At 37.3% G+C, this 11,793-nt stretch overlaps 1 protein-coding gene across 1 annotated transcript; it reads right to left on the reverse strand.

Annotated features, from left to right (window-relative positions):
- Positions 1-941: 941 nt before the first annotated feature.
- On the reverse strand, positions 942-4,552 carry LOC110780200 (uncharacterized). Its single transcript, XM_056831722.1, has 4 exons — positions 3,886-4,552; positions 1,938-2,046; positions 1,730-1,856; positions 942-1,649 (listed from the first exon to the last, which is right to left on the reverse strand). The coding sequence occupies exons 3-4, from the start codon at positions 1,814-1,816 to the stop codon at positions 1,176-1,178; spliced, it is 561 nt and encodes a 186-aa protein (XP_056687700.1). The 5' UTR covers positions 1,817-1,856; positions 1,938-2,046; positions 3,886-4,552; the 3' UTR covers positions 942-1,175.
- Positions 4,553-11,793: the final 7,241 nt, after the last annotated feature.

Below are 11,793 nucleotides of genomic sequence, written 5' to 3' on the forward strand. Positions count from 1 at the left end.
TATTCACCCGACCCAATTGTAACCCGACATGTTATTGACCCGACCTGAACCCGACCGAAACCTAATAAGATGTAGACACGGCACTTGGCTTTTAACCTTGCAATTTTTGCAGCCTCAAGCTCAGTTGAGAAGGTGGAGTAAGCAGTTGACTGTTCCTCTTGGAAGAAAGCCAACAATTCATCCTCCCATGAAAAGAACTCGCAATGCCCCTCAACCGGAAAGATAATGATATAAGTACACTTCTTTTTTTTCACGCTTTTCAAGGGAGCGATTTAGAGGTGTAAACGACTATATTTTTCGACCAAATTTTAACACAAGCAAGTTTGAGATATCAAGTTACTTGTCTCCAAAAATTGTTGATTAATTTGCTCGTTTATATTTTTAAATCGATCCCTTGAAAAGCGTGAAAAAAAAGAAGTGTAGCAATTATTTTGAAACGGAGGAAGTATTTATTTTATGGTCTGAAATAAGATTTTGTTGGATTTAGGAATAAACTAGTATAGCTCCCGCTAAGGATGACAATCCAATCCGAATATGACCCTAGTCCGCTCCAATCCGAGAAAAAAAAAACCTTGTGTATGTGGGGAACGATGATGAAAATCTATCATATATACCTGCCATGAATGATAGAATAGGGGCAGAATAAAAATTTAAAATAATATGTAATGCTAGTATTAAGAATTGGAGTTTGATGAATACAAGTATACAACCCTTAGAGCATTACGGTTTTACATATACCGTAAGAGCTAAATAAAGAAAATTTTGGCATTATATAAGCATGTCCAACACTGATTTATGATCTGTGGTTTTGTCATAAATTACTCTATATTATATTAGGAAATATATATCTAATTTTTTATTGACAACCATGTGATGGAGAAAAATTTAAAACCATCATGAAGACAAGGATAAGAATGGTATGGCGGAGAAAAAATGAGACGAGGATGAGAATGAGAAAGACAACAAGTACAATTGCCCCGGTCTGCTAGTCAATAAAATTGTGAAATACTCTTTGCACAAAAGATGGAGGAGAGTGAGGGTTCAAAACAACCACCATGAATACAGCAAAAAAAAAAAGTTCCTTAACCCCAACATGAAAACATATCCATTTGTTAAGTTCCAATAAGTCCCATTACCCAATAAGGAAGGGGTAGGTAGCAAGGAACAATAACAAGCTACTCATCATCCAATTCACAACCAGCAAATTTTTCAATAAGATTAAGATAGGCAGCAGCACTTGATTGAGCTACTTTGAGAGATTGTGTAAGTAGCTCGGTTTTCTTCTTAAGCACAACTTGGCTCGGAGGAGACCGATACCTATCTTGGGTAATGGGAGGAGAGGACTGAGGCTGAGCCAAGGGAGTGTGCATCAAAGGGCTGGAAGGAGATTGAAACTGCGCCGAGGAAGATTGAAACGTAGCCAAAGGAGTGAAACTGTGCCACTGTCCCGAGGGAGATTGAACCTGTGCCGAGGGATATTGAAATGGTGTCGAGGGAGACTGAAATTCTAGAAATTGTGCCGAGGGAGATTGAGACGCTGCTGAGGAAGATTGAGACGCTGCCGAGGAAGATTGAGGGTTCGAGTTCCAATCCCTCGGCAGTTGCCAGGTTGATGTGATCCTCATCATGAATCCGCAATCACCAAGTCCCTGCCCATACAAATATGTTATCGTACATGATAGACTATAAAGCAACATAATTACAACTATCAGCCATTAAAAATTCTCACCTGAACGCAGCAGCACCAAATTTTTTCTTTTCTTATAAAGGCGGTGCGGCAAAAGCCACGTCCACAGGGACACCGCTTTAAGTTCATCCTCGAATGAATAGAACTTACAATCTGGGATGTTATTTCCCTGTCCCATAACATTGATTAAGATATAACATTAAAATATATATATAGAAAAAAACAATATATGCAAGTATATAAAACTTGCCTTCTGGGAACCGGGGCATTTGTAATAAGGACGGGTCACATTAGGGCCTTTTGTTGTTACATTCTTGATTAAAATACCATTTCCGCATGGACAGGTAAGCTCCATGAATCTGAATTCATTAATATCATACAGAAACAGCTTTAAATCATATTAATCAATGAAATCTAGCATATAAAACCGCTGCAAACAGATATTACAAACTGTTTATTTTTCTTTTTGGCTAAATAATGCTACCTAATTTAATGTTTCATAACCCTAAGGATATCTCTAAGAATCTTGGTGGTATGAATATCGAATGGTTTAATGGTAGGATTTCTCTAAGAATCTTGGTGGTATGAATATCGAATGGTTTAATGGCTCAACGTATGGTTTCTTTCAAGGGAAACAAGGTTTGAGACAAGGAGACCCTATGAATACTGTTCAAGGCTCCTTAGGTATGCAGGGACTCAAGATGGATTCAACTCAATTATGCTCAATATGAACGCAACAGTGCAACACAAAATTAAATCAAAAAAGCTCCATAGCAGCTTAAAAAGGGAAATTCTGACCTATATGTATGTATCATGTATGTATCATACATACGTCAGAATTTCCAATGAAAACTGGAACTTAATCTTCCTGAAGAAATAATGTCAGGAAGTTCAAAACCTAAACTGAATCTCTCAAGCAAATTCTGAACTGACAGATCGAAGGATCTTGTTGACCACCAAAATCAAACACAGCCACTCAAAAATTGACCAGTACAAGTACACACAAACACCCCCCACAGCTCGAATTGCTGTCAAACATCGCAACCTGAGCAGCAGCATTTGAACACAGCAGCAGCAGTTAAGGAGGAACTCAAACCATATCAGAAGCTCAGATCATTTGATACTCTTCTCATCAAAGACATGTGTTCTCACATACTATAAATATGAGAACAAAATCATATTCACTGTTACACAATGTTATAATTTTAACATTGTTACTACATTAAAAACTAATATTAAAGGACAGATCACGGGGGGGGTAATGCTTAAGTTAAAATAATAAGTGCTAATGTTTAACTACTACATTAAAAACTGATATTAAAGGACAGATTTGAAGGCATTATAACAAACGAAGTGCCAAAAATCCAATAGCATTGGAATTTCAGAAAATTGTTGTCGAGTCCAGAGGCCTAATCATCCCATGGCAAAGCCACTGTAAGTTACAAAAGAGGCACTGACAGCCTTCCCTAACCCATTAAAACCATACCTTCAACTTAGGGTTGAGTTGAAATTGGTGTTTAACCACCGACAACCACAGGCCATCACCACTGACAACCACAGGCCACCAATTAGACCACTACTACAATTAAGCTACCACAATTGCAACCACCATACAATCCACAACAGTACAAACAAGTCAAGTAAAATCAAACCACCACAGTACAGACCAATCAAATTATCCAATAAAATTCATCCAAAAATTTACACTCAAATCCAATCAAATTCATTGCTCGTCAAACAATATAAATTAAACAGAACAAAATTGACCCATATTCCCCGAAAACATCGACCCAAAATTCACCCCAAATTCCCCATTTCACCCAAAACAGTAATCCGAGCTCACAATTTGGGGAAAATCAAAACCTAGGTAATATACTTCTAATTTTTGTACTTAATCAAGTAAATTATAAATTAACAATTCCTAAATTGCAAGTCACAATTGAATTAAAACTAAATTATAAATTCAAGCAAAAATAAAACCATAATTTCGAAAATTCGAGCAAAAATAAAATCGAGCAAGAAACGAAATAGTGAACAATTTAAGCAAAAAAACAGAACAAAATTGACCCAAAAATTGACCCATATTTCCCGAAAAATCGACCCAAAATTCACCCCAAATTCGCCCATTTCACCCAAATATCAGACCCCAACTTCAAAGCTAAAATTTCACATAACCTTGAAGCAAAATCAGATAATACCTTGATGGGAGGAGCGAGGATGACAGCAGCTTCGGTGCTTTACGGCTCAGAGGTGGCTGTTTAGTGTGAAGAAGAAGTGAAGACAGAGAATTTGCTGCTTAGTGTGCCACAATATCGAGGAAGGAGTCAAGGAGCATTAAAGATAGAGTTGAATTAATTCAATAAAAATTGTATTACTCCGTAATCCGTATATAACTTTCAAATACTACCATTACTACGTATAAGTTTTGAAAAACTAGAATATTGAATGAATGGTTGTTTCGCTAAATCAACCAAAATTAAAGTCAATTAAATTAAAGTTTCAAAACTCTCTATATTCACATTCAGCTACCCTAATCTTCCTATATATACTCAATAATGTTGAAATCAAATATTTACATGTAACTTAGAGAGTTTGCAGAAAAAAAAATGCAGAGTTCAAGTGAAGAAACAGATTATAGTGAGTCTGAGATAGAAGAGTGTTCTGAAAAACCTTACAAAGAGTTGGTAGATGGGAAGTGCAAATTAAGGTTTTCATACGCAGGTTTTAGGTGTCCATATTGTCCGGGAAAGAAAATAAGACACTACAATTTCAGGAATCTCTTGCAACATGCCCATGGTGTTGCAAGAGGTTCTTCAAAACGACGTGTAAAACAGAAGGCGCAACATCTTGCTCTGGAAAAATATTTGAAGGAAAATGAAAACCAGTTGAACTGTTGATTTTTTTTATTTCTATTATTACTTTTTAGGCATTAAAAAAACTATATAAGATTAAGGCCTTGAATTTGTTTTGTTTTAAGGCTTCTAGATATTTGTGATTAATTTAGCATATCGGCACTCGGCATATGATCATGTACTCGAACAACTTTTTTTTTAATTGATCAATTTGCTTTCAGTTTTTATAGTTTTTTACATAATTTAATTATAATGCCTTGAATTCTTTAAATTTTCTGATTTTTATTTTTGATTTTTTATTAATTTTTTACTAGCATGTGGAGTTTGGGCTAGAGGGGGTGTTTCTGTTAGCAATGGGGTTAAAAGTAATAATAACTTCCCCATTTTAAGGTCTGCATACCATGCATTACACACATAATAATAACTTCATTAATTAAAAGTATGAAAAAAAGGTTTAAAATTGATATCTAAACAAAAAAAACGATAAAAGTTGAATGCAATTAAGGCATCGATGAATTAGATCCAAAAGTCCATGGGATTAGACAGAGAAACACGGTCAAGAAGGAGAGTTTTTCATATCATCCTTAATCAATCTCAACCGTGGTTTCTCTGTCTAAACTCATGATTTTAGATCGATTTTAGAGCCTATATTTCTTTCATTCTTTTTCATTATTATTCTTTATCATTATAATATGAGATATGATGATACAGAGATTAGAGAAAGGTTTTTATAGTCTTATTATCTATTAGGGTTTTGTGTTATGGTGGCGGCCTTTCTAACCCTATTTCTTCTCATATTTTGGGCCTAGCCCCCATCCCCATCCCCATCCCTATCCTCATCCCCATCCCCATCCCCATCCCCATCCCCACGTGGATATCTATCCTCACCTCAGCCCCACCTAATCCCCGCCCCATCACCCACCTAATCCCCATCCTAGACCCACCAAATCTGAAAGGGAAGTTGATGATGTTGATTCAAAATTTAACTTGCATTTCCCTCCTGGTGAGGCTAGCGTGGATGAGGGGCAATTTAGAACGCCCAACCGGAAGTCATTCTATAGCATTTGCAACAAAGCTGGTTTATGGGAGGTTGCTAGTAAATTTGGCCACAGTTCTGAGCAATTTGGTGCTCAGATCTCTTTGGATGTAAGGAAGAATTTTATTTATTCACTTAAATTTTAGTGTTCTTTCTTCCAATTTGACCTTTTTTCTTGAACTTTCTGTAGAGGGTGGATGAACCTGAAGATCCAAAGGAGACGCCAGAGGAAGTTGCCTCTAATTTTACCTGTGCAATGTTTAGTTTACCTCAAGATGTGCGTAAAGGTGCTAGGAGGTATGAGTTTTTGAACTTCCCCAAAAGAAATTTCCTAAAGGAGGTCATAGATGGGGCTCCTGCTCAAATACTAGAGAGTGGAATTGCAGGAAAAATCAAAATCCTTGTAATCAACCCCCAAGAGGAGCGAATGATGAATTTAATTGACGATCATACACGTAAACCTAATTGTTGAAGAAAACAAAATTTACAGATATAAAGTTGATTTACAACACTTATCATTCTATTACAACTATTATTTAAACTTTTTGATAAGGTTATTACATTAGCATATCCATTAGAAATGTTTTCCCTTACTCGGGCTGTCTTTCTTAATCCGTTCTAATACGAAGTATTAACCGTGTTAATACCTCTCCAGTTGTTTTTCATTTTAACGGATGTTTTAATTTAACACAGAATTAACGTGTGTTAATACTACTCTGGAGGTATACCATTATTAAGAACGTTTTCTCTATTTTAAATGTTTTCCTTTACTAAGGATGTCTTTCTTAATCTGTTCTATTACGAAGTATTAACCCGTGTTAATACATCTCCAGTTGTTTTTCATTTTAAGGGATATTTTAATTTAACACAGAATTAATGTGTGTTAATACTACTCTGGAGGTATACCATTATTACGAACTATTTTTTGAAGTTGTTTGTAAGTGCTCTTTCTGAGTTGGATTAAATGATTAATATGGGATTGGTGCCCATATTTTGAAGGTCGCCCCGGGCATTACTAAGGAACGGCCCTGTATATTTATTGGTTTAAATGTATTTATTTTAGTTTTGGGCCCATATATATTTTTGTTTTATTTTTGTTTGGGTCCATTAGACCTGTTCTCTCTCATCAACTATCGACAATCCATTTTTCCCCAAATTCAAAACCCTAACCCAAATCCAAAACCCCCAATTCAACATTCATGCGATTTGCAATCTTGCTGTGGGTGGGGGGCTGTCATGCCGGCGTCGCGCCGGCACCGGCATGGGGGAGGGGTGGGTTCCAGCGGCCGGAGGCCGGCTGGCAAAAATCACTAGTTCGAAGAGCTGGGTTGATAGACACTGGAAATGAAAACTTTTTAATATCACCGGAGTTTTGAACGAAGGAGGAAGGAGTCTTTGCAGCAAGACTTCAGTCAAGGAAAAAACTGACGTGTAAGAAGAAAGCTTCTCAAGGTAGGTCCAAAGAGCAAGCCGATGAAAGCTCTCGAAGGGTGTCTGCTCGTGTAGAGGACTAGAGGGGCAGGGTTGGTGCTGACTGGATTCTTGGTGGGTGGTTTTTTTTTCATTTTTTTTTGACGGGGCTAGTGGGGTGGTGATGTCGGTCGTGGCTAGAGGTTTCGACCTTAGCTAGTGGTGGTTTCGGCCGAGGCTGGTGGGGTGGTGGTTTCGGTCGTGGCTGGTGGAGTGGTGTTGTTAGCCTCCCCATTTTCTATCTCCTCTCCCACCAAGCCCCACCTTCTCTCTCCTAATTAGTTTAATGATACATTACTAAACCCAAATTAGAGTTACTGTAGAAATCTGATTTCGGGAACCGTGAAGAGGAGTTTGTTGCATGAATTTGAAAACGGAGGAAGTACCATTTTCCGTCTTCTTCAAACCAGGTACCATTTAATTTGATTAAATATTGATGATATTTTTAATTTATTTGATTAATTATTGATGATATTTTTAATATAGTATTATGATTGTAAATGATAATAGTATGATAGTTTTAGAATTAAATGCAAATGTTTTATTGATTAAAATAGGCCCAGCCCAATGAACAGGACTAGGTCCATATAGATGGGAAATATAAGTGATAATTGGGCCATATTATTTTATTGTTGGGTCCAATACACAAATTAGCAGTTAGCACTCAATATTTTAGCAGTTAACACTCAACATTTTAGCAGTTAACACTCAAAAAAAAAAATTCAAAACACTGCCGATTTAATTTACTCAACGGTTAATTTTTGAAACTATTTTCAAAATAATTTTCTTCGGCACCACCGCATCTCACTCTCTTCGGCACCACCGCGTCACCTACCAGCAGCTCATCCTTGGTGAGTAAATTTTTGCTTTTAAATTTATGATTTTGAATTAAAATTTTGGAGGAATGATTTTATTATGGTAAATTTTATCGAATTTTGCATATATGCTCGAAATTGTCGAAGCTAGGGCTCGAATTGGGGCTTTTGATTTTTTCTCAAATTCTTGCTTGGTTGTGCTTAGTTTTTCTTGATAATGATGTATTCTTATGTTTGAACTTCAATTCGAGTTTGAATTGCCCGAAATTGGCCTTTTTTGTCCAAACATATGCACGAATTTATGTTATTGTTTCGAAGCTCTTTTGTTTTTCTATCAACAGATTTATACCATATAATTTTGTGCCAATCTGTATTGATGCTTTATTACATTTTTTTTTTCATTTTTGAGATGTTTAAAGACCTTACATATTGGAATCATATATCTTTTACTATTCGATTTTTTTTCTTTCTCTCATCTTTCCTTTTATCTGTATCCTTTTTTCTTTTTTGTCTTTTAATTTTGTTTGACAATAAATCAAAAAATCTAATGAATTGTTTATGCCAAAAAAACGCAGTTCATACAATGATAGGACTATAATAACATATCTTGACTGCTTCCTTTGATCTAGATAATGTGATGCGATGAGTTGGTTATTAGTTCATAGTTATGAGTTTCGATTTTGTATGATGTATTCTTTTGTTTATTTCTAATTAGCTCATGGGGTAATAGTCTTTGTTGTTTTGATTCAGTGCAGTCTTGCTTATTGTCGTATGTTGGATTTTTTGTGTTCTAAATTGCTGTTAATATGCCTGCTGCTTAGCATTACCTGCTGCTCAGAGTTCGTGCTCATGGCTGATTGTGTTCTAAATTGCTGTTAGCATTGCCTGGTGCTTAGCATATTAAAATTCATTTTGTCTTCATTCCTAGCTTCGACAATTTCGAATCGACAAATGAATTGGGGCTCGAATTGACAAATTTATGGCTTCATGTTTTTTGTTAGGTATAATTCGTCATCAACATGACTGAAGTTCGTCAGAGAGTAAAATGTGCCACTAGCCTTGGTAAAATTGTTAAACTATTTCAGGATTTGAGGGAAGAAAACAAAACTGATTTATTAAGTTCATCCGTTTTTAAAAACTTGATAAGTCTAAAAAACGATCGAGAGGTTAGTGGGCCTCTAGTACACGAGCTTTGTAATGTATTTGATGGGACACAGTTTACCTTCAACCCATCTACGACAATGCAAATATGCAGCCATGAGGATGCATCGGTCCTTGGTATTGCAGATACCGGGATCGTGATCGATCTTTCTAAGTTGAAACACTGTTCTTCTTTTATGGAATACCTCTCCCCTTTAACAAGCGATGGAAAAACCCTGTCTGCCTCTAATCTTAGGGATGGTATCGTTAAAATGGAGATTAGAACAAAGAACGATGAGGTTATCTTTCAAAAACGTTTTACCTTGTATATAATTGACCAATTTCTTTGCTTTGGGACCTTGTACCAATGGGTTAATTCAAAATTGTTTGAATTAGCTGATGATTTAGAAAAGGTTAATTCTTTGAATTGGCCTGAAATAGTACTTGGGCATCTAAAAAAAGGTTTGATTGAGTCCAAAGCTGCTTTGGCTGAGCCGGGAAAACAACGTGTTTTCAATGGTTGTTCACCCGTTTTGGACGTTATCGTTTTTGACAGAATTCCGTCCATTCAGCCTGCGATACATAGTGAATACGATCTTCCACTCGAGAAGTACCGTAGTAAAAGGCTTGATGTTTATAATCTCAAAGTCATAACTGCTGATCAAGTAAGTTTGAATTTGAATATTTATCATATTTTAAATATTTTTCCTTTTAGTAAAGTTGATATTTTTGTTATTCTTTTTTCAGATATCTCCCTGCCACGTGTGCCAACCTGTGCCACTGGATGAAATAGCTCCCCCTCTTCTATTGATGCCACCTCCTGTGCAAAATGAAGTTCCTATGGAGAATGAAGTTCCGGTGGAGAATGAGGTAACTTCAAGAGTGCATGCTATTCCTTGTTTGTGTTGTGTACTTATCATGTATATTTGACTCCTTTGGTCATCTTTTCAGACTCCGGTTTCAATGCCTGTCTCGGAGGAGGAGGTTTCAATGTCCACATGTCAACCTCAACCTCCACCTCCTCCAGTTTCAATGTCGGACCCTTTGGTCTCCTGTTTTGAGGGCATGACCCTCAATCAGCCGGAACAGCAGCCGGAAGTGCAGCAGCCGCGGAGGACAGGCAGAAATAGAGTACCAAGTCAGAAGGCAGCGGAGGCAGCGTCAACAGCGGCGGCGGGCCGAGGCAGGGGCCGAGGCAGGGACCGGAGCAGGGGCAGAGGAGCCTAACAGAGCTTGCTGAGGATGCTGCTGCTATTGGAAGAGGCTGTGGTAGACTCTCAAACCTATGTTGCTGCTGCTATTGGAAACTATGTTGCTACTGCTCACTTTGATCCTTAATTGTTTAGAACTTCTGTTTAATTTGTTGTTCAGATTGGACTTTATCGTGTTTGTTGAGATTTATGTTGTAAACAATATTTTGTTTGTTAGACTTGTAGAATTGTTATTTTAGTATTGTAACTGTTGTTAGGCTTGTGTTTGTTATGTGTTTTCTCTGTTGAGAAGAAAGTCAGATGCCTAAAGTCAGCTGGAGAAGGCTTATTTGCAACAACAAAGCCTCACCTAAGAGTATATTTATACTCTAGCTCTCCTTATGGAATAGGGTTGTTACTAAGGACAGGCTTATAAGATGGGGAATCAACTGTGATCCCATTTGTATCTTATGTTTAGAGCATCAGGAATCAGTGCAGCACCTATTTTTTGAATGTCCTTATGCTAAGGAAATTTGGAGCCGGATTCTTGTTCTGCTCAAGCTTAATAAATTAGTGCTATGTTTTGATCAAGGTTAATAAATTGTGTACAAGGTAGCCTGTAGGTGTGAAACTGAAGACAGGAAGCTTCTTCTGATCTAATTTTGGTATTCAGGTTTACTTTGCATGCTGTTTTGTCCTCTGGCAGTAGTCTGCTATCTGCTGCAGGCTGCCTTAGGTTGGGTTTGTTGGTGTTCTGTGGCTGGTTCTGTTCCTGTGCAGGTACTGTTGTCTCGAGCTGTTACCAGGTGTTTGCTTTGATGATGGTCTGGATTGAGTCGCTGCTGGGCTTTTCTGCTGTTGCAGCTCTTTTCTGATGGCCAGAAGTTGCTGTTTGTGTCCACTGGCAGTGATCTGCTAGTCTACTGCAGACTGCCTCATGCTGGGTTGATTTGAAGCTGGTTAGATTGTTGGTTGCTGCTGCTTTGTGCCTGCTTCCTGCTAACTGAGTTGTTGCTAGCTGCTTTCTTGTTGGTTTTTGTTTCTTTGGGCTGCTGCCCTATTTGCTGTTCTGTTGCAGCTAGCTTTGTTGTTTTTTTTTTACTTTGTGGTTGTATTTTGGTTTTCTTGGCTTAGTTGGTTGTGCTTATGGTGTGGTGGGTTTGGTGTTCCGGAAACCCTTCCTAGAAGGTGGGCTGGGCTGGGCCCTTATCCCGCTTCATTATGAGCCGGTTTAGAGGTTTAATTTATAACTAGTAAGCTGGCGAGATGCTAACAGACGGGAGGTAAGAAGGAAAACAAGACTTACTAGTTACTGTATGTTTATCACTTGTATGTATCTTGTGGTTTGTCAAGTGAATTTGTTTTTCGGGGTTTTTTGCTCAATTTTTTCTTGTTTTTTTGTCCACAATAATGCTTGTGAATGTTGAACTTGTGTAAGGGTTTGATTGATTTATTAAGGCTTTGATTGATTGATTGAATAGCAAAAAGTGAAATGAAATTCTTGTTCCCAAACGCTACCTTATTGATTGTCGACCTTTATCATCGTTTTGAGAAATGATGAACAAAAATTGCAGCATTAAAAGCTATCAAGTGAGTAGTGATC

The sequence above is a fragment of the Spinacia oleracea genome, chromosome 6 (genome assembly GCF_020520425.1).
Source record: "Spinacia oleracea cultivar Varoflay chromosome 6, BTI_SOV_V1, whole genome shotgun sequence".
Lineage (NCBI taxonomy): Eukaryota > Viridiplantae > Streptophyta > Magnoliopsida > Caryophyllales > Amaranthaceae > Spinacia > Spinacia oleracea.

What these genes read in the sequence shown, in the direction of transcription:
- LOC110780200 (XM_056831722.1), bottom strand. Translation starts at nt 1,816, where the DNA reads ATGAACTTAAAGCGGTGTCCCTGTGGACGTGGCTTTTGCCGCACCGCC. An exon ending in TTTGGTGCTGCTGCGTTCAG is followed by an intron (nt 1,650 to 1,729) that starts GTGAGAATTTTT and finishes TTGTATGGGCAG; the next exon opens with GGACTTGGTGATTGCGGATT.